Source organism: Cydia splendana, chromosome 9, assembly GCF_910591565.1.
Source record: "Cydia splendana chromosome 9, ilCydSple1.2, whole genome shotgun sequence".
Classification (NCBI taxonomy): Eukaryota; Metazoa; Arthropoda; class Insecta; order Lepidoptera; family Tortricidae; genus Cydia; species Cydia splendana.
Genome location: NC_085968.1, coordinates 22,434,909 through 22,458,270, shown reverse-complemented (window position 1 = coordinate 22,458,270; position 23,362 = coordinate 22,434,909). Strand labels below are relative to the sequence as shown.

General features: G+C 40.2%; 2 protein-coding genes and 1 long non-coding RNA gene across 3 annotated transcripts in view; 2 read left to right on the top strand and 1 right to left on the bottom strand.

Annotated features, from left to right (window-relative positions):
- Positions 1-16,511, top strand: part of LOC134793815 (uncharacterized) — a 54,595-nt gene extending 38,084 nt beyond the window's left edge. Inside the window, exons 3-15 of the mRNA XM_063765503.1 lie at positions 5,836-5,977; positions 10,411-10,551; positions 10,840-11,008; positions 11,242-11,356; positions 11,649-11,765; positions 12,038-12,233; positions 12,516-12,681; positions 12,894-13,011; positions 13,338-13,458; positions 13,767-13,943; positions 14,104-14,191; positions 14,281-14,700; positions 14,776-16,511. Of these exons, the coding sequence (XP_063621573.1) occupies positions 5,836-5,977; positions 10,411-10,551; positions 10,840-11,008; positions 11,242-11,356; positions 11,649-11,765; positions 12,038-12,233; positions 12,516-12,681; positions 12,894-13,011; positions 13,338-13,458; positions 13,767-13,943; positions 14,104-14,191; positions 14,281-14,700; positions 14,776-15,441 (2,636 nt within the window). The 3' untranslated portion in view covers positions 15,442-16,511. The remainder of the gene's footprint in view (positions 1-5,835; positions 5,978-10,410; positions 10,552-10,839; positions 11,009-11,241; positions 11,357-11,648; positions 11,766-12,037; positions 12,234-12,515; positions 12,682-12,893; positions 13,012-13,337; positions 13,459-13,766; positions 13,944-14,103; positions 14,192-14,280; positions 14,701-14,775) is intronic.
- The window catches only part of LOC134793857 (uncharacterized), a 226,440-nt gene that overhangs the window by 109,582 nt on the left and 93,496 nt on the right, over positions 1-23,362 (top strand). The gene's annotated exons all lie outside the window — the stretch shown is intronic.
- LOC134793825 (ruvB-like helicase 1) lies at positions 16,484-23,358 on the bottom strand. Its single transcript, XM_063765526.1, has 10 exons — positions 23,146-23,358; positions 22,810-22,938; positions 22,057-22,231; positions 21,419-21,621; positions 20,959-21,127; positions 18,631-18,722; positions 18,253-18,359; positions 18,000-18,102; positions 17,503-17,594; positions 16,484-17,110 (listed from the first exon to the last, which is right to left on the bottom strand). Exons 1-10 carry the CDS (start codon positions 23,284-23,286, stop codon positions 16,951-16,953), a joined length of 1,371 nt encoding a protein of 456 aa, XP_063621596.1. The 5' UTR covers positions 23,287-23,358; the 3' UTR covers positions 16,484-16,950.

Genomic DNA, 23,362 nt, shown 5'->3' with positions numbered 1-23,362 from the left:
AAAACGTACGTATCCATAATCTCAAAAGGAACAACAATATACTTAGATTATTATCTCATTATATAAACTACCATAATTCGTTAGATATATTTACTTGTCAGCATAGTTACACATCTGCAGATACAAAGTAACATTTATTACGGTCAAATAAGCATTAACTTCGCTGTATAATACATGCGCCCGTCTATCATCAGTATAATAAAACTATTGATGACGTAGCCATCTAGTTAGGTATTCAAAATCGTACTGCACTGGAAACGCGACAATGTTTGTACTCAATCCGTCTAAGTAGGTACCCCTGATAGATAAGATTTAAATAAGTTTCTTTGTTTACTTCAAGTTACCTACATTTTTTTTTCTATGTTACAACTTTTTTGGCAACTGGTTGTTCATTAGATGGCTTAAATTCGTGTTATTTACTTACTTTTGGTCCCTGATCGTGTAGTTAATTAGACATCAAAGGATAGATAGACATCTACTTAATGTAAACAAATGTATTTATTGAAACACCCTCATTTCCTTTGTAATTTTTTTTTTGTTTACTTACTCGAAAATATATATTTCTACTGACCTTTTTTCTCGTCGCCACATGTAGTACTCACACACACAGGGAGACAAGTATATGGCTCGTTACGTCACCAGTAGCTAGGATCGACACGTCCGCTCGCACCAACGGCTCTCACGTGACTGTCGCCCCACCACCCGTGAACCCGAGACTACGTCATCCCTACTATAGCTCAATAGCACAAACACTACAGTAACCAAGTTGCTAATTTGTCATCAAAGCAGCTTTTATAGCGCCATCTTTCGACATTCAGTTCTTACAGCACAATTGCCGAGTAAAAGCGGTTCATTCAACAAAATAGTCGTATAATGGCGGTCTGCATGACTTTCTTTCGACTTGAATATTGAGGTTGAGAAAAGGCTGTTTTGACGGCTATAATTCAACAAAATAGTCGTATAAAGGCGGTCTGCATAACTTTCTTTCGACTTGAATATTCAGGTTGAGAAAAGGCTGTTTTGACGGCTATCATACAATTCAACAATATAGTCGTAAAAAAGGCGGTCAGCATGACTTTCTTTCTACTTGAATATTGAGGTTGAGAAAAGGCTGTTTTGACGGCTATCATTCAACAAATAGTCATTTAAAGGCTGCCTGCAAGACTTTCTTTCGACTTGACAATAAAATCGTAACAATAAAAACCGGCCAAGTGCGAGTAGACTGGCGTTATAAGGGTTACGTACATGACAGTTACGTACATTTTTTTTTTACGTAAATCGTGAGAGAAATTCGTTAATTCAATTAAAATGTTATTCCGAATAAAGTTAATTTTGTGGAACAACAACAACCAAGTCACCTAGGCTAAATATATTTTGTAAGTAAATTTTCACACCTTTACATAACCGTACTTAACCTCTTATTTAACCGTAAATCGTAAACAGTAAACTGTAAATCGTATATCAAAACTTTCACCTATTATAAAACCTATAAAAGATAAAATGATAATGGTTTTATATACACCACTAAAGACCCCTAAACTAACACAAAATGTCGCTACTAAGTCGAAAAAAGGAATTCTCAACTCTATCTTTCGATTAAAAAGCTGAGAGAAGGCTCTTAGGGTGACAAGTGAGATAACAAAATGGCGAATTCAAATTAACTTTTAAATAAATATTATTTCTGACTAATTTTCTACTGAAAAATGTTGCGGCCTATGAACATTTTAACTAACATTTAAAAAATGTAGACGAAAAATTTAATTCTGCACATGAAAGTAAGATCTACGACCTATATAGAGTTTGTTCAGAAAGAGAAGAGTCGCGGAATGTATAGGGTCCCATATATTCCACGACTCTTCCCTTTCCGCACAGACTCTAGTGTCGTCAAGAGCATTATCTAATAATATCATTATGGCTGGCGTAAAATTTAACATCATGAGCAAATACTCTTTCTAGAGAAAGCGATTCTGGTGACTATCTTACGATATATAAGTCGAGTGATTGCAACCGCGCTGCTATCTTACGATAAATAAGTCGAATGAAAGCGATTCTAATGACCATCTTTCAACTATTTGGCTATTCATATGACACTCTTACGATATTCTTTCAACTAAAAAGCTGAAAGAAGTGCGCCCTAATAGCGTCGAGAGAACGACGTCGGATCCTTCTTTCGACCTTTTACGGATCTATCTCTCGATCAAATAGCGGAAAAAGAAACGTAATGGTACTAATGGTGCCTTTCTTACGACATAATTTGGTAGTTGGGCTATTACGATTGCTCTTGCTCATTGGTGCTCGCGAAATGCACTGTAGATAAATAGTATGAAGGTCAAACGCTCAAGGGCAAAGATTATAAATTTAATGAATAATAATTGTCTTTGAATCATCATCCGAGTTCCGCATATGCGAGCATATGCTCGCTTCCGTTACAAATTTCCGACACTGAGTCACATACCTATACACTGTATAGGCAAATGTAGGTAGTACTAGACAGAACAATTAATTAGATCAAGGATTAACAATGTAAATGAATTAGTAATCACTCAATCTTTGTTAAAAACGCGCAATTTAAAGTTGCGTGATTTCATTGAAACACCTCCCGCCTCTTCCGGCATGAGGTCCTACCACGGACACCACGGTAAACGAAATTTTATGATCTGCTTCTCTAATATCGCATGAATACAAGGTGTAACAAAAATAGGGGGATCTCGGCATCGTGTACTGATTAGGAAAAAGTAGAATTTATTTTGTCGCTTCATATGTCATGTGTCATAGAAATCGAAACTAACTGTAATAGACGTTTTGGCAATAAACGTGCAAAAAAAAAATAGGAATATTGACATGTGAGAATATTTTGAATTATTTTCAAGTTGAGGTGGAAATAACGTTGATTACTATTTTTTATGATAGAGGTTAGAGGTAAACGAGCAGACGAATCGTCTGATGGTTGTAGGTTAATGTTGAGGTAGATGTGCATCACCCACAGCTGTTAACTGACAATTCGTAAACCATATTACAAAATGCATAAGGTCCACCAATGGACAGAAGAGTGTTGCTGTTTGTAATGTATAGTAGGTTACATTCTTGATTAGGTTTAGGAACTTTTTCCGAAAGTTCACTGACGCAATACTTACAATACCTCCTTAACAACACGAGACGAAACGTCTTTAGGCCGACAATGGGATGTCATCACTCGTTGCGCAAGAGGCTTAAAACTGAACAATGCATTTCTAGTTAGGGCTCCGGGCCCGGACTGGAGTCGTCACGGTGTGTCGTAAATGTCGTAATGGTCGACGACATAATAAGGTCTACAATAGTGCGCCTTCATGCTGTTCATCTCGAGTTCTTTCAAACGCATACATCAACGACATGTAGGTACATGTACAGTCAGCATCAAACGATTAGAGTCTGACATTGGCCAAATATACCAGAACACATCTATATTTCTACACGGTGTTTTTATACAATTATGTTGATTTCGGGGTGTGGCTCTATGGCTAAATACCTAAATTTAAGGAAACTAAATAGGATAGTTAAATTTGTTTTTTTTTTATAAAACCTAAGCACACGCTCACGCTCGTAAGGGCAGTATCAGATTAAAATAAATAATAGATCTTAAAAATTTAGTTAATTAGAATACCGATGTATTGAAAGAACATAGTAAATCTTGCTACCTACAACTTCACACCTAATTAAGCAAACACAAACGAGCCATTTTACCGTATATACGTAAGTATCAGCTGGTATCAGTATCATTTTATTACCATAAGAAATGTGAGCGGTTCTGGGAACGGCCGTTCATAATCCATTGAGCCATGGTCTGAGTTTCCCACCCTAGCTGGTGCGGCCTGCTTTCGCGGATCAGAGCCTACTGAGCCACATACTGCCCTTTAGGCCGCGCCGGACAAAAACTAACGCACATTCAGGTTACTGGCTCTGTGTGATGTCTATATAGGTACCTACTTATAAAATTCTACGTCTGATTACCCGTTAAGTCAACGCACTGTTATTTATTTTGTTGTGTAAATAAAGCTCTTATTCTCTGAGCAAATTGACAAACAAAAATCTCTAATATCTATAGGTATTAGGTACATACTTAATTTTCTTACAGTGCCAGTGCAATTCGTATAGATTAGTTTAGAATAATTGATGTATATTGTAATTATTTGTAATTTACTATTATGAAATAAATAAATCTAAATCTTAAATACATTTTTTTTTTTTTTTTTTTTAAGTTTATTTATTCACTTTAAATTTTAATACAATTTTTACATGCATGCCACTATTGGAAACCTCTAGGGTTTATGTAATAGTTGGCGAGATCGCGCGGTCCAATCCGCGTTTGCTTAATAGAAAACGTCTATAACTTAGGAACAAATATCTGTGTTAAAATACACAATTACTTACACAAATTACTGTCCTTACCAGGATTCGAACCCAGAACCTCCTGCTTCGTAGGCAGGGTCACTACCGACTAGGCTAGCAGGCCGTTAATTCTGTTTTAACTTAAATATACAGTTTTCACATCTTATTTTAATTTGAGTCGCGCTGACGCTGACTGTTCCTCACTAGTAAATCTTAAAACTTAAATACGCGATTAAGTCCCGGTGTGCATTTTAATAATAGATCATCGATCACAAAGAGATAAATACGGTGCATGAAACGGTAAGAATTTATATGAAAGTAAATAGTTATTAGCAAACCTAATAGAAGTCAATCAATTTTATAGAGCGGTATATTTTACTACGTGATGACGATGACTGTGATTAGCGTGTTTGTAACTAATAACAGTTAAACTTGAATCGCCGGGAACCATTAGGTAGGTACCTAAGCATGTTTTTTTTTTCAAATTCTTTTGTTTGAGAGCATTTATTTAGTTAAGTACATATATGTACTGTTAATAAATAAATAAATAATAAATAATAAATAATTGTGTACATCGGCCTGTTTTCCATAGATCAAGCTTTGCATAGTCTAGGACTAGTATGAACTACTTAGAAATGTCTCCGTATGTATTCTAAATTTACTTTTTGTATTCATCTAATTTAATATTTGAATTAGAGCTTCACTGGAGCTTCATAAACCAAACTATACTTTTATAATATTACGAATAGGTCTTTCATAATTTTATAAGTATCAAATTGATACAGAGGCCATGGACGCAATATATGAACCCATTGATACTATCAATGGGTTCATATATTGCGTCCATGGCCTCTGACACAAAGACAAAACTGTAATTCATGTCAAAACTACGACAAAAACCGGCCAAGTGCGAGTCGGACTCGCATTCCAAGGGTTCCGTACATTACCCAATTTTTAACAATGTATTTTTTATAAGTAAGTGAAACGCGAGTGAATTGCCTTTAAAAACCCCGTAGGGGTCGGATCAAAAACTAAGTAATTAGTCCGACTCACGCTTGACTGCATATTTCTAATAGGTTTTCCTGTCATCTATAGGTAAAGAACTATTTAGTATTCTCAAAATGAGTTCTTTCATTTGATATGTAACACGATATAGTTTAAAAACATTATTTTTTTATTTTCTCATTTACCCCCCAAAAGTGGCCTCCATGTTTAAAATTCATTTGTTTACCTAAGATGTCCGTCTTTGGGTCACAAATTTACATATGTATACCAAATTTCAACCTAATTGGTCCAGTACTTTTGGAGAAAATGGGCTGTGACAGACGGACAGAGAGACGCACGACTCGCACGAGTGATCCTATAAGGGTTCAGTTTTTTCCTTTTGAGGTACGGAACCCTAAAAAACGATTGACAATTTTAGGAGCAAGTATCTTTATTACACATAGTAAAAATAAAAATTGATTGTAGATGCGGAGTTGGAGTCACGGCGCGGCGCCGGGCGGCTGGCCACGGCGGCCGAGGAGGCGCAGGACGAGCAGCGCGACGCCGAGATGCTGGCTGCCGTCCGCGCCTCCATGAAGACTTGGGAACAGAAGAGAGCTAGGACAAGGTGAGAGTTTACACAATAGCTCGCGAGATGTCGCTGGTTCCGTGTGGAGCGATCTCTACATCGTGCAAGCGTTTGTTTTAATCACTCAGGAAATGCAGGCGCTGTTAATAAAATGTTTCGTAAATATTTTGTTATTTTTGAACAACAGATGTTGGAAAGCATAATCTACACACAACTCTCTTGTCAAAAGAATAATGTATGTACTTACAAATAATTTGAGCATGATATTATGAATTTACAATTGAATTGAATACTAGAATTAAAGGCGATAGGCATACCTAGAAGATTTTTCACGTAAGTATTTACTCTAGTCAAATCACGTAGTTGATTATCTACCTACTCCTACGCGAATGAGGTTAATAAAACGACAATCAATAAACACAGTCCCAGATATAAAAAGACAATTAAAGCCGAATAAGCATTACTTTCACCATTCCGCCGCAGCACTTTCTAGCGCGCAAATTCATTAATTCACCACGATATGCGTGGTGAGTAGGTACCCTTACCTTGAGTTTCCGCTAGTGTGTAAACTCATTTTCTCAGTGTATATTATACGACCGTCATAAGAATAGGATTCGAAAATAACGTTAGCACAATTAGTTTTGCGCGTGTACCCATTGATTCGAGCAATTCGTAGCGAGCGAGTGAGTTCACTCATGTCGCTAGCGAATTACAGCTGTGGCAATATCCTATGGTAAGGGTACAGCTGACAATCCCCTCGGCACGGAAATCGTGTTTGCTCACATGACTCGTGTTTGACAATACAACAATAACTAGGTACTCAGATCGGGAAAAGCTTTTTGCGAACACACAATTAATGCTCCGTGAGAAAAAGTTTGATTTTGAGCGGCAATTGTCTATTTGTACTTTTTATGCAAACATAACAACCACGGATGTTACTAAACTAGTTATTGTGTAATTTACTAATTTTATAAAGATTCAACTGGTATCAACGTAAAATAATGATGCATAAAATCGAATTTCATTTCGCTCATTTAATTACATTTTTAAATGATAATTGAACATCGCATCAAACCTAAAATACTTACCTACTTAATAGAGTCTGAAAGACAATCTAGACCAAAGAATATAATACTCACTAGGAGAAGAACGATAACTCCATACAAAAAAATGTCCCTTTCAAAAGTTCGTTTATACTACTAGCGCTCTGGTGGGATACCATTGTAATTAGAATTGACAACCCGTTTAGCCTAGCGGGTATTGGCAGTAATCCAGTTCAGGAAGCTAATGGTCCTGGGTTCGAATCCCAGAGAGGGAATTTCTTTTTGTATTTTTTTATTTTTTGTTGGGGTCAGGTTTTTAAGAGCCCATCAACGTGCACACTAGCGCCACTGCTGAATACAATAAACTAGTTTTTATGTTATTGGATTCGTCAATCTACCCGTCCAAAGTTAAAACGGCCGTTTTTGTTTTGAGCTCATAGATCGACGAATCCAGCAACATAAAATCTAGTTTGATGTATTCAAAAGGTACCTAAATACACAATACAGTCCGTAGCGGCCCCTTTTTTAAATACATGTCGTTAAATTTAAATAATCACGATTATTTAGCAGTGGCGCTAGTGTGCACGTTGTTGGGCTCTTAAATTAGCATTTCACAAATAAGTAAAAAAATACGTTAAAAGATAATGATTAGGTACTATATTCAGAAATTCGTGAAATATAAAAGGTAACAAAAAGTTACGTATTATTAAGATATAAATATTTTCATAATACATATGAATACATACACTGATATGGCAAATGGTTACAAGTTGTTATTACATCTATCCGGTTATCGGACATTTTCTGCTTCACAGCTCCGCGCAGCGTTCTTGGTCACCGGGAAACTAGTTTGGATATGCGGCAGATACGTGCCCTTCTGAGCTTTTTCCAAGAAATCATATGACGGCCCAGGATTATATTATTATCTCACGCTCAAGCCATCTGCTGATTCACTTTCTAAAACAAAATAGTCAAAAAATTAAACAATATAATCTATCTTCCTAATTACTAACGTCGCTAATTCCTAGGGTTACCAGCTTAAACACTGTGGGGTTTTACATCTATGTTGAATTTTGATTATAATTTCGGACGCGTCCGCGGGACTTACGGGGATAGTAAGATTAAATTATTATATTTGAATTTGGTAATTAGCACGCTCATTTTTATTTAAAGATTAATATATATCTTACCTTGAAATTATCGCTGTTTCTGATTTACTACAACGGTTTCCACACACACATTAGGGCTTTCCATAATCCGGATAAGAATTGTTGATAAAGTCGCCATTGCCGGATACATACAGCAAGGAAGGAAGAGAGACAACGGTTTAAATTTAACTAAGTCTGTGCGAAGACGCATTTAGATATGTTGCTCGTACATATGAATAGATTTTATTTTCAAAATTAATAGGTAAATAAATATATTTCAAGTGAATAAATCGTTTTATATGAAAATTTATATTTTTGCATTAAATGACTTAAATGACAGCATTGACATTACAGACTTTTATCTTGTCTATGTTCTTACCGGCCAGACCCAAATCAAGGCCTATCAAAGAGGCCAATTGACAAAGATTTTTTTTTATTTTATCAAGGAGGGTAGAGGCACGTCTACCCTTCGTAGATTTTATGAACATAGACAAAGAAAAACTGAAATATAATAGATAATAATATACATATATCAAAAAATAAATAATAATTTACATATGACTACTTCATAAAATACAAATCAAAATAATTTGATTTGTTCCTAGAAATCGCATCTATAGACAAAGCCAGTTCTAGCAATGTTGCTGTAGTAAAATATTTTGATGTTAATTACTGGCAATCTCGTCTGGGAACGGACAACACATGCACAATTTTGAAGGGTCACATCGTTTCAAGGAAGTCAATAGGCCTTGATCTAGACAGCTCATTAACTATAGTATGTAGGTATGTATCTATTAGCATGTAGGATGGTCATGATTGTTTTTCCAAATTACATACTATACCTACCATAAATTTAATTTAATAATTTAAAATAAAATAGTATTTAACATTTGTGATACCTCCGTCCTTAGTGTTTACGAATTACGACCAGTTTTTAACCTTCACGATCAAAGCAAATGAATATTCAAAAACGTACATGTACTAGGTATTGTACTCACAATGACATGACAACCATGACAGTAACAAAACCAAATAAAATTTTAAGTTACCTAAATAAACAGATTGAATGACGCAAGTCTTGGATTATTTTGAGAAAGGTTGTTTCGCCACCGACAAGTAGGTAACAACGTTAGCTTAGATATCAATTGGTTACGTTGTAGTTAATTGTTATTTTCTTAATGTTAATTAAAGTAAACAATCTAACTTTGGTAGTTTCCACAGATACTTACATTTCCATTCTGAGCGATTCGATGGCACCGTTTCTTAGTCATCGGAAGCATGGTCTAATAAAACATGGTCTTCCATTCCCAGAGTGACACGCGATTACGTCACAATAACATTGCCACTTTATTTCAACATAACATGTTACATGGGTACATTATACCTATGGTTAATAAGTTAAAATATTTCTTTATAATTTTATAATTTTCATTTATATGTATTTTAGCTTAAATTTTACAATAACACGTCATTTTTAATTACTCGTTAGCAATATCTTCCGATTCACGAAAGAAATTTCAGACTTTCGGGTAATTCTGTTTATACTACTGGCAACACAGGATAGCGCTGTGGACATTTGACAATTCGGATCTAGATAACTTCATGCCCTGACCGTCATCCTTGTCGAACGCGTGTTAATTGTTATTTCCTTCTCGCTCAGTGTCAGCAGTCGCAGTGTTTTCCAAACTTTTCACGTCGTAAGCTTGGTAATTAATGTGTAACTGTGAATTAGTTTTTTAAACGTTTGTCTTGTATAGATAAATAAAGTTTAATTTAATACATTAGATTTGTTTTATTTTACTATGTTTCTACATAAATAACTTAAAATTAATGCCGTTAAAATAATTTTCACCGTTGGTTAAAATTCTCCCACATTTCAAAGTTTGAGAACCTGTAAACAGCATGATGACGTAGGCGCGTGTCAGTTAGGTCATACGCGAATCTCGGAATGGAGTACCAGGCGGAGTATATTATTATACCATGATCGGAAGTGACTTAAATTATGTTTTAGGTTTGTTGAAATAGATACCTTACGCTAGTCGAATTTTGAGGGTCCGTTAGAAATGCATGACCAAGTGAATTAGAAACGAGACCGACAAGCAGTGCCGGATTACCCAACCAAGCAAATTAAGCAGTTGCTTATAGACCAAAGTTAGGGGGACTCCGAAATTTCAGGAGTCAATTGAATATTATCCTCGGAAAGATGGTTGCCTCTCTAACGATGATGGTATATACATAGTTTAAAATAACGTATTTATTAAATTGACTTATATTTCTGCAGGAGTAAAAGGTCGCAAGGTAGCGTCTGTTACGGCGACTTCGGCTGCTTCGAGGACTCGGGCCCGTTCGCCTACCTCGAGACGCTGCCCAGCCCTCCGCATGAAGTCGGCACGCACTTCCTGCTCTACTCCACCGTCAGCAGGTAAATACCACCACGAGGCAAAGGCAAATCTTGCATCGCATTCATTTGTGAAATGTAGGTACTTACTACTGTAAAATTTGTGTAAAAGGTTCTTAAAAGGCGATTGCGAACCGGAAGGCGCATCAGTGAAGAAGATTATATATAAACGGAAACCGTTGGATGAAAGGAGCGCACGTATTTGCGCTGATATATTAGGATTAAAGTGTATTTTCAAGACCCACAATTGCCGTGTTTGAGCAACTTCCATGCGTATTGATTGCTAACTAAAATCGTAATCGTTGTTCTCAGAGGCGATCAGCCGCTGCTGGCGGTGTCAGCCAGCAACATGTCAGCAGCTTGGGGCTGGGCGGCGCGCGCCTTCGACGCTGCACGGCCTACACGGGTCATCGTTCACGGTTTCGGCTCCAACTGCGACAATGTCTGGGTGTACGAGATGAGGTCTGCTCTCATGGCTGTGGTGAGTGATGTTAATGTCTCAGTGGCTTCTGGCAGTCAGCAGCTTGGGGCTTTGATAACGTGCACGGCTTCGGCTTTAACTGCGACAACGTACGAGATTATAGGTACTCCTCTTGACTTGACTGTGCTTGTGGTGCTGTAGGTACCCCCAGATTTAGGTAGATATTCTAAATATTCCTGGACTTGATGAAAGAACTCACATGTTTCTAAAATGTAATTATTGTACAATTACAGGAAGAATGCAACGTGGTGTGCGTAGACTGGGAGGGCGGGGCCACGATGCCGAACTACCTGCGCGCCGCCGCCAACACCAGGCTGGTGGGCAAGCAGCTCGCCATGCTGCTGCAAGGTAAGGCTCCAACAATACCTAATAGATACAGGACTACATGGTATAGACGGGCAAGGTTGACCATGATGACAGGAAGAATACAACGTCGTCTGCGTAGACTGGGAGGGCGGGGCCACCATGCCAAACTACCCGCGCGCCGCCGCCAACACCAGGCTCGTTAGGCGTCAAGCATCTGGCCACGCTGAAGCAAGTTAAGGCTCATAATGTGTCCATTGGTACATTGTGGTGTGGATTGGTTGATCACGATGCCCATCATCTCCTACTATAATTATATCTGTTTGTGTGTTCATAGGGTTCGCAAAGCACATAGACCTACGGTTCGAAGACGTCCACTTAATTGGGTTCAGCCTGGGCGCGCACGTGGCCGGCTTCGCAGGATCAGAATTGAGGAATATTAGTCGCATTACAGGTACCATAGCTGAGCCAATCCTACCAGCTCCTAACGGGAATGGTTCTAAGAAATTTAGCCCATTCATTGTTCTATCTGAGGCACACATGCGAGTATATCTATATTGCGATTGTACAACTGTACGTTTGTAGATTGTACAATTTGTACATATTTTCTGCCTTTAGATTTAAATATCCAACCACGAGACTTAGTAATGGGCACTACAAAACTCCCAACACATCTTGTGGGGAGTCAAATTACGTTGCAACTTTCTAATCATCTTATAATCCCAGGTCTAGACCCGGCAGGCCCACTCTTCGAGTTCCAAGATCCGCGCGCGCGGCTGGACCGCGGTGACGCCGCTTTCGTGGACGTCATCCACTCCAACGGCGAGACCCTGATCCTGGGCGGGCTGGGCGCCGCGCAGCCGCTCGGACACGTCGACTTCTACCCCAATGGGGGGCGAGTGCAACACGGCTGCTCCAACTTGTAAGGCTTGACTACCTTTGTGGTCGAGGTAGAATACTAGCCGGATTGTCATGAGACGCTCCTTCGTGGTCATCCATTCCAACGACGAGACCCTGATCCTCGGCGGGCTGGACGCCGCGAAACCGTACCCATAACCCAGTTATATCATCTCTGGAGTGACCAATTTAAATTACTCTCACATAACACACGAGTCTTTATTGCAACACTTAGTCGCCACTACCTACATCAGTTACTTCATCATGTCAAGCGAGAACAATAAGACTTATTGTGTCCGCTGTCCAGGTTCGTGGGGGCTGTCTCGGACCTGGTGCTGCCCTGGGCGGCGGCGTCAATCGAAGGCCGCTCGCTGTGCAACCACCGGCGAGCCTACAAATTCTTCACCGACTCCGTGTCCCCTAAGTGCCACTTCCCTGCGTTCCCCTGCGCCGATTACGACACTTTCCTCGAGGTAAGTAAAGGTCGAGGATTGGTTGGTTTTGAATTACATTTCACAGACTATCTTAAAATTCACAAGTCACTGGCAAACCAGTCACTGTTATTGTTAGTGATCGTTCTGAACAAATGCCAGACAAGGTTAGTTCGATCCGACTCTAACAATGTGAGATCAATTTCACAAAGAATACAAATGATACCAAGTATGTATCTAAATTTGGTACCCAGGGCCGCTGCTTCCCTTGCGGCGGCGAGGAGCGCTGCGGCAACATGGGCTACTACGCGGACCGCTCGCTGGGCCGCGGCCAGCTGTACCTGCTCACCAGGGAGGAGGAACCGTTCTGCGGTAAGAAACGTGAATCGTCAAATTCAGTCATTAGATGCAGCCCCCGCAAAAAGTATTGAATACACATTGATCGATGGAGCGGGCTTCGTCAACAATATTTCCATCGACAACACCTACCTTTTGGACACTAAATAACACTACCAAGCTGCACAGATTTGTAGTCAATAAGTGCTCCCGAATTCTACATCACAACAGAAAATTTTGTCGCCAACATGATATAATGAAAGCCATTTTTGCCACTTTTGAGTACTTACTGAGTGAGTGCTTGATTTGTGAGTGAATTTTTCAGTTACCTACTTTGATAAATAAAACGTGTTGTCTAATAGCTCACCAATATCACGTGTCGGTGTGGGCCGAGAGCGAAGCCGGGGCGAAGCCGAACTACGGGCGCGTGTCGCTCACTCTGCACGGAGACTCCGGGCTCAACGAGACCTTCCCGATGACCAAGTGAGTCGAGACTTCTATCATGTTCATCAGTTTGTCAAGCGCTAATAAATTGGTGAAAGCTACGTAGACGAAAACGGAATAAAGTAAGTAACGGTTGTTTGCAAACGAAGATTTAAAAAAGTGGCCGTGGAAAGGAGAATATCTCGAAATAGAAGTTTTAGTCACAGTTCATGAACATAGACGGTTTTTTTTTGCATTATTTTTTAAAAGCGCAACCATGATACGCCTGTAGACTGAATTATTCTATTCCCAAAAAATGCGATAGGCACTTACTTTCCTTCAGTAATATAAACGATTTATCCTTGCAGGCGCGACGTGACCTCACCCGCGGCGGCTCGTTTCACGCACATGATCGTGCCCCACCCGGCGCTCGGCGTGCCCCTGCGGGCGACGGTCCACTACGCGGGGTACTCCGGTTGGCTGACGGCAGGCGCGAAAGTTATCCGGCTGCACAAGCTGCTCATTGCTGACAGCTTCGGCAAGACGTGAGTTCCTATCGCGTCGTTACTTCTTATACTCATTAATGAAGGGTCGAGACACAACCTTTTAACCCTGGTACTTACATAAACCTTATCATCGATGTTACGGATAGACCGGTAAAAAGCATAAAAAAGAAGACCTTTATATTTATAACTATTTTGTCAGGTCATCTTTCTGCAAGAAAGGCCTTCAGTTGCTGTCAGATGAGGCCGTTGAATTGCCACTCTATCCCGGAGACTGCCAAATACAGGATGTAAGTTTCTTGCGTAATTACGTCTTAGCTACCAAGAGTCTAATTTATAGATCTCTCTTATCTAATCTCGTGAACTTCTGTTCCTCCAGACCGACGCCAACTCCACAACCGAGGAGCTGATCAAGCGTGACACGTCGACGAAAGCCGTGCCGGTGGATCTCCACGACAACGAGTTGTCGGACGACCCGCCGTTCCGCCTCGTGGACACCGCCGAGTGGACCGGCGCCGACGCCGGCCGGGCCTTCGGCGTCACCAACACGAAGCTGGCGCCCAGCGGGGCTATAGAGATCGCTGAACCTGTCCTTAAACCGAGACAACACAAAACGTCGAGGCAGCGCGCTGATGAACCGCCTGCAGAGATATCTGAGCCGCTGTTGCGAGCGACTCAAGCGCCGCGGTCGACAACGCCGCCCCCAGTGCGGAAGGCGAAGAATTATGATATGTCGACTACGCCGACTTATGAGGATCAGGCGGATGCGGCAGATAAGGAGACGAGCTTCGCTGTGCAGGTAACTAGCATCGTATAACGTGTCTTCGGCTAGTAAGTATCAAAAATTATGTTTTAACAAAAATATGAATTTCAGTTTCTGCCGTCCCGCCTGGCGTCATTCATCTCGCGCGCCGAGCGCTACGCGCGCGACACCCTGCTGCCCCTAGTGTCCGCCTACGCGCCGCGGCTGCCCATCTTCGGGTCGCGGGACCCTCCCAAACCGACCGCGCGCTACATCCCCATGGACGCCAACGTCACCAGCTCAGTCCCCGTGCCCACGCCCACTTTAGAAATGAAGATAGAAACGCTAAGAGCCATGGGTCCCCCGGGCGAGAAGCGCGAGATGGAATCACCTGAAGATCCTGAAATTACCACGACAACAACGACGACGACGGAAAAGCTCCAAGCGGCTGCTTCAGAGGTAATGGTTGCATCGGTGCCAGCGGACAAGATGCTACAAGTGGTCCCAGGTCCAACGGTGACGACGAGTACAGCTTTACCGCCTGTCGCTCTCCGAAGCGAAGGCGAAAAGATAGTCATAGTCTACCCGAGCAACGCTCGAGACGAGCGCAAGATCCGCTCTCACTCATACCCTGAGGAACTTCAGTTTGAAGCGTTGTACCGGCATACGGCAAAGCCGGAGCTCCGAGTAGACTTGCCTACGTTCTCGCCGCCGGTCACGACCGCGGCCACGCCGGGCGACCCGCGGTACATCCCCGTACCTTACCCGGCGAGGGACAAGCCCAGTGAAGCCGCGTGAGCGAGTATAGTCATGGTTTGATTTAGTTAGTCTATGCTTGAAGGGCTAAATGGTTTAAACGGCAAAAAAAACAGAGGTTCAAAGCATAGAGGAATCATATAGTCAGTAAAAGATATTATCTACAAGGACCTCAATAAATCTTCACACAACTCTTGGGAAAGTAAGAAGTTGATGTGTTGATGAAATCTTCTGCTTCCTTACAATAAATATAACAGTAAATATATAGTCGTTTAAACCAAATAGCCTCAAGCAAATTCTTGTATTGTATAAATACGTGATTTTCAAAGTGATCCTTACATTCCGACTAAGTTAGAAATGCCTGTAGTTATGTTAAATGGAGAAAACTCCTATTGCGAGTGAGGAATACTGCGTAGACAGACAATTGATTGTATGAATTAACTATAGATTCTATGGAAATGAATTAGATTAATGCTATATCAGTGATAGCCCCCAAATATGGGATTTGGACATAGCATTATGCAAAAGTTTTCGAGACTCGGCATATCATTTATGATAGATATTCAAATATACTTAGCTGTTAAAGGCCAGAGCGCACCGGCTGCGCGTGTGTAGACGTGCACGTTGCGCGTACGCTAATATTTTGGAGCCGTGCACGCACACATCACGCAAGTGGTGTGCCGTCTCTCATAAGGATCTGTATGTTACCAACCCGCACGTGCACGTCTACGCACACGCATCAGGTGTGCACAACCCTTAAGAGAATTGTACTTTTTAAATTCAAACAAAACACAACTTATATTCCTTTTGGTAAAGACTGAAATCAATTAGTAGGTACTACACGTAGTAGGCTGGGACTCGGAACGGAAGGCAAGTACATTTTAGTATTAAACTTGGTCTGTTTCCAAATTATATAATTTTGTTAGTGTTAGGATCTCAGGCCGCGAGCTTTAATGTGAGTGAATTAAAACCCAGTGTATTATGTCTGTCTTAGGGAACTATTTAAATACGATTGCCTATTAAAAGAACTGTTTTTGTGTACATAAAATAAGGTTGTAGAATAAGAATAATAAGAAACACTATATTTATTTAATTAAAAATCTTATTTATTATCATTTGTTTTACTTCCACGTCTTGTATTTATACCTAACAACAAAAACAATATTCGTAAAGAAAATTGAAAGCGCTTCATTCATATAACTAAATAAGTGCTTTCACTGTAAAACGAAAAAGTATAATCGTAAATTATACAATAACGCTACCGATATCACATAACTAGAATGTAACATTAAATTAAAATTATCAATCGGTTAAAACATTAGAGGAGGCGCCAAAGTGACGAGACACCGAAAAAAATCATCGTATTTACATAGCATCGTTCTCCCCAGATTTTGGACTACGTTTCAAAGAGAAAGAGTTAAATTGTGCATAATATCTCAAACCCTTACGCCTTATAAAGGGTTACCGGATCGTAGGTCGCTTCCCCGCCTAAACGTCTCTGTCACCTCCTGTTTGTTCAGACCTTGCGGGAGCCGGTGGGACACTACGCGTCTACTTCATGTACTTGTCCGGGTGCAGCGTGAGGATGCGCGCGGAGGCCTTGGCGTCGAGGAAGAGCGCGGCCACGGCGCCCACGTGCGCGGCCGCGATGCGGGACGCGCCGTCCGCGCGCGCCGCCAGGTTGGCCGGCGTCAGCAGCTGCGCCGCGTATCTGCGCACGGTCACAATATCTTTCATGATGATGATGATAATGCATTCCTGTTATCTCTCATTAGGGACATAGGGCTCGCAAAAGAATCCTCCATTTGTCACGATCTTGAGCGGCTTCTTCCGGCTCTTTCCAGCCGAGTCCAGTTGAGCCAGCCTCTTTCTAATATCTTTCATACAAGTGAATTTTTTGACAAAAAATAAAAACATTTTTGACACGAGCTACATAATTGTACAGTCAGCGGCAGAAGTTGCTAAGCGGACCGGGTGTTCACAATGATCTTGCCGCGACTTTATTATTAAGAGAACAAGAGCGTGTCGATGTCATTTTGAACGGCCCGCCCGCTTCACAACTTCTACTGCTGACTGTACATCCGTAAATAAGTACTTTCTTACCTAAGTGTGCTGTTGGCGCCGACGTCGGCGAGCGCGGCCAGCGCGTCATCTTCGATAGCGATGCCCTCCGTCGTTGCGCGTAATTTCAGAATCTGAACAACGAACACCGTTATTTAAGGCCCCGTAGGTTCGTGTTCTTCTATCACCCTCACTGATTGTAAGCGTGAACGAGATGGATATGCGTGCTCGAGACCGCTAATATCATGTTTTTGAATTTTAATTTTAACAAAAAAAAAGTACTGAATAAATTAGTTCCGCATTTTTAGAAGCAATTTACATGTTTTTACTTTATGTGCATAAATTGTTACAGATTTTTAAAGTGCGTTTAGAGACTATGTTCACAATTTTTTTTGTATGAAATTCATTCTTGTCGTCCTTTTGTTTATTAAAAAGAGACAAATTGTAATAAACAGAAATGTGTATTACTTTTATGAATATACAGATATAAAATCGTCCGTTTTCTTGAGCAATAAAGTTTAAAAAGAAATTGTAATAACCTGTAACAGCTCAGACTTGTTGTACGGCAGCGTGCGGATGATGAGCAACCTGTCCAGCAGGTCGAGAGGAATGCCGTGCGGGGACACAATGTCCTCAGTGCCTCTGGAAACAATGTACATACAAATACATCTCAATTGATTTATGGCGCACTAACGTTCACGGAGCAAAGCCGCGGTCGAACAGACAGACAGACAAACGAACTAAAGGGTTCAGGTTGACTACGGAACCCTAAAAAAAGCTTATAATAATCACCTTATTAGACAGCGCCCTCTGTTGGTGGCGAAGATGACGATGGGCGCGATGGCGGACTCCAGCGCGCGGTGCAGGTACGTGAACGTTTCGATGTCGAGCATGTGCACCTGTGAGTAAATATATTATGTATGTAGTACATTATTGTTGAGGCAGGGATGGAAGCATTTGCTGGCTGAGTATTAAAAATAAAATAAACACAATAAAATTCATTAATTTCATTTAAATTATATGCATGAAGTATCATTATTGATATTGAAACCAGAAAAATGCTAACCAAGTTTTCTCTTCATATTAAGACTGTTATGACGATATAAATTCTTTATTAAAACCGAATTTGGTTGTCACTTGGGAACTTTAAGTAGTATCAGCTATACAAACCTCATCAATGAATAGGACTCCAGGCACCAATTCAGCAATTCCTTGGTCAATGTATTTGTTCACTACTTTGTTGATCTCTTTTCTTAGTTTATCTGTAAGCATATACAATTATTATCAATATATTTTATTATTAAAACATAACATAATTACGAGGGAAGGTACAAATATTCGCGGAATGAAGTGGAAGGAGGTGAAATGGTACAAAACCTTTTTTGTTTCTCTTTTACGAGAACTCTTTAGAAAAAAAAATGTAGATGTCAATTCAAAACCGTCATTTGTTTTAAAGATATCGCCCTTCAAACAAATTATTTCGGAATAAACGTGCGACCATGGAGCAAATTGAATATCGTGCCGTGATAAAATTTCTATCGAAGCAAGGAAAACCTCCGCAAATTATAATTAATGAAATGAAAGCCGTCTATGGGGACCAGTGCCCTGCTAAAACCATGATTTACAAGTGGCATGGCCTCTTCAAACATGGCAGAGAGTCAATTGAAGACGACCCTCGCCCAGGACGGCCGATTGTAGTCACATCGTCGGATATCGTTCAAAAAGTTGAAAAACTCGTACTAGAAGATGCTCGACTTAAAAAGAAACAATTAGCTGCATTAGTTGGTGTATCAGATACAACAATTTTGAGGATCCTACATGAACATCTTGGCATGACGAAAGTGAGTGCTAGGTGGGTACCGAGAATGCTCAAACCGCAGCAGATGCAACAACGAGTTGAAGCATCGAAGCAATTTTTGGATCTGTGCGGTGACAATCCTACCCACATATTGGAACGAATTGTGACTGGGGATGAGACTTGGGTTCATCATTTTGAACCTGAGTCGAAACAAGAGTCGATGCAGTGGCATAAGAAGGGTGCACCACCTCCGAAGAAGTTCAGGGTATCAGAATCGGCCGGAAAGGTGATGGCTACCATATTTTGGGATTCAAAAGGAATTCTCATGATCGACTACAAGGACAAGGGTGTTAACATAACTGGGACATATTATGCAGTGCTATTAGAAAGACTACGTGAAGCCATTAAGGAAAAAAGGCGGGGAAAACTATCAAAGGGTGTGTTGCTGTTGCACGACAATGCACCGGTTCACAAGAGCCATGTTGCGACTGCTGCTCTTAACAGGTGCGGCTTCGAATCGCTGGTTCACCCACCCTACAGCCCGGATCTGGCCCCCAGTGATTATTATTTGTTCCCAAATTTAAAAAAAGAAATACGAGGAAAAAAGTTTTGTGACGATGAAGAAGTTAAGGAGGCTATTTTGGCTCATTTTGAGGGCAAAGATGAAAAATATTTTTTTGATGCTATACATAAGTTAATTAGTCGATCTGAAAAATGCATTAAACTCAAGGGTAAATATATTGAAAAAGAAAAATACTTCTATTGTTTTATTTAATATGCAAATACTTCATTCCGCGAATATTTGTACCTCCCCTCGTAATATACAATGTATGCGGGTGAATCAACTGTTTAGTCTCACTAATTGCCATAGCAATACTCCCCTGGACAACTCTTAAAACACTGAGGTTATGGACTATCTATGGCAGCGGTTCTCAATCTTTTTTTTTGACGGAACCCTTTTGGAAAGCGAAATACTTGATGGAACCCTACATTGTACATAAAAGTTAACCTAACCCTACATAAAATTTTTCGAGGCGACTAAAGCATAGTGTTCTAAATTCTTGCGGAACCCCTGCAGGGGTGTCGCGGAACCCTAGGGTTCCGCGGAACACACTTAGAGAATGGCTGATCTATGGTATAAAATTTTACGGGTGAGCCAACATTCTTGTCACTCAATAACATGACTATGGTCTCCTGGGTTACTCTTAACACCCTGGTTTTATAGTGTTTTAACAAACATTATACTTGGCCAGCACAGAAGCCCCCTATTCAATAGCGCGAAGTACAGGATGAAATTTTAATCACCAGCCAGCATAGTGACTTTATAGGCCATTCTGAACAACTTTTATTATGAGACCAATGCCAAAATCGCGAAAAAAAATTTGGCTGTTTATCCATTCCAGCTGATAAAATACAATTACAAATACTCTTTATTACACACCTCATTACAGAAAAACAATAGATTACAGAAAATGAGGTTAAACAACAGGCGGTCTTATCGCTAAAAAGCGATCTCTTCCAGTTAACCTTTAGGTAGAGGAAATTAATAAATGCTGGGTATTCAATAATATATAATAAATAAAAAATAAAAATTGGGTGTTCCATACAAATCAGTGGATGTGATGCCGCTGATTTGTATGGATCACCCAAAAGGTTTTTCGCGATTTCGGCGTTGGTCTATGATACAAATGTATTTTTACCAGTGATCTCGGTCTTCTTGGGCTTCATGAGCTGCCCCATCATGGACATGATGTCGTGTCCGCCCTGCGGGCGCGCGTTGGCGCAGTCGAGGTCGTGCAGCGTCACGTCCTGCACCACTTCCTTCTTCTTGTGGACGTCGCCTTTTGGCAGCGGGACGTACTCCTCCGCCTACAGATTTGATACAGATATAGAAAGTCTATAGTTATTTGTTTAATGAGGGGCAAATATGTTGTTTAACCGCTCATGCTAGCATTGCCAAGCAAGTTAAAGAATCCAATTCGAATCTTGGAATCTTGAGGGTATCAAGGCACGAGGGTTAAACTTTGCTCCTAAGTGAAACACAAAACTTTCCACCTCACTAACATGGAGAGTATTAACTTAAAACATTACAAATCAAAGTCAAATTAATGATATTAAGTAAAAGGTAATTCTACGAGCCAAAAAAAGTACATTACCAACCTCAAGATCAAACTCAGTGGCAAATGTGTCGCTCCTCCCCTGCCTCTTCACGGCCCCAGAATTGGCTTCAATGTAGATGACATCTCCGACTTCCACCTTTTCCTTCTGTAGCGATTCATAAATCGTGGGGTCGAGTTTCAGCTGCTTTGTGCCTTTGGCCGTCTTCAGCCCAATGATCACATGAGATACTGTTTTTCCATATCCTGAGAAAGCAACATATTAAATTATAATATTTAACTGACATTTTACATTTAATGTAAGAAACTTAAAAAACATCTTATTCTCAATATAAAACTTGTCTAAATCCTCCTGACCATCCCACAAATCTAAATTTTCTAAATATTGTAAGTTGTAATTACTTTTACTGGGATAATCCCAAAATGCTAGGATCCCATCATTTTTGCCAGGATCACTATGAAGTCCTAATGAAGCTGAAATCCTGCTGTATACTATCATTAACACCACTTAAGCCATTGAAAAAAAACATACCCCAATGTCAGCCACCAGCCAAGTATTTATTTATTTATTTTACATGGAGAATCGACAGCTTAAACTATGCTAATAGTGACATAAATAGTGTTGTTGCTAATAGTTTTTCTCACTGTTTGAAGTATAATATATGATAGCTTTGGTCTTACCGCCTGCCGGGTTCTCAGTCTCCACCGGAGTGAACTCAGTCACCTCCCCCTCATACACCTCCTTCGTCTCGCGGATGCGCAGACCGATGGCGCGTCGGAAGTTCTCCATCAACACCTCTGTTTTCTTGATCTCTGTGCTGTATACTTCGCTTCCGACCATGGGGCAGAATGGCACCTGGAACGTAACATTGTTAAAATTCAAATAATGTAAGAGAAAAACAATTGTGTAACTGATAGTTCGTTTTTTTTAGCATTAGAAAAAAGGTAAACAATCTTGATGTGTCTTTTAATTGAAAAACACGTTTTAAAAATAAGTCACAGCAAACATGTAACAATTATGAATCTAATACAATACAATAATTTATATTCTTCGGCTTTCATAAGTAATAGTTACTGATTTTCAAAAAGCGTTATTCAATTAAAAGACGTGTCAAAATCACTTACCTTCTTTCTAATGCTAAAAAAAACGAACTAAGAATCATGATTCATGAAATAACATTAGCTTTTTCAATTTGGTTGAGCACAATGTACCTATGAACGGCATTGATTTGCTGCTCAACGCCGTGCGTCCAGACCGCGGCCCAAAGCTGGGTGTGCTGCAGAGCTCAAGCCCCCTCGCACTTACATTACCGCAATTTAACCCTCTCCCCAACCAAAATTCATGATTTACCAATGAATATTAACATATTTATCTACAAATATTGGTTTATAACTTTTTCATCTGATCATAAAAGTAAACCGATGATGACTTACTTTGTTGCCAAGCTCCTGTGCTATGGCTAAGGCGATGGCAGTTTTGCCTGTTCCTGGTGGGCCAGCCAGCAGCAGCGCGCGTCCAGCCATTTTCTTGCTCCTGATCATGTCCACGACCACACCTGCAGCCTGCGCAAGCCATGATCGTAAATCGTTTGTGAAAACAGAGACTTGTTTGTTACATTATTTACACAATACCATGGCAACCAACAAATTATAACCTCAAAAAAATCCATTACATATTTGATCAATACTATTCCAAAGTTTAATTTCAGAGTTCTAAATAATATAGTAAAAAAATCAAAACTTGATTATTAGATATTGTATAAAAAATACCTCTCTCGCGTTTTCTTGCCCCACGAGACCGGCTGCCATTTGAATTGGAACCCCATTTTCGTCTAAACCCAGTCCTTTAATATGGGTGTGTGCTGATATTCTCTGAGTTTTAGCAGTGCTTTTGACCTCTTCTATCTTCATTTTAAAGTTTTATTTGTAATTTCACCGCACTAAACAAATTCGACAAAGCGCAAAACAGCAAACCATCAGCAAACGA

Bases quoted from the DNA above. Each gene is read 5' to 3' on its own strand.
- LOC134793825 (XM_063765526.1), bottom strand. From the start codon at position 23,286: ATGAAGATAGAAGAGGTCAAAAGCACTGCTAAAACTCAGAGAATATCA. The intron at 21,128-21,418 runs GTTGGTAATGTA...TCAAATCTGTAG, and splicing joins CCACTGAGTTTGATCTTGAG to GCGGAGGAGTACGTCCCGCT. The intron at 17,595-17,999 runs GTTATTACAATT...TTCGTTGTTCAG, and splicing joins ACAAGTCTGAGCTGTTACAG to ATTCTGAAATTACGCGCAAC.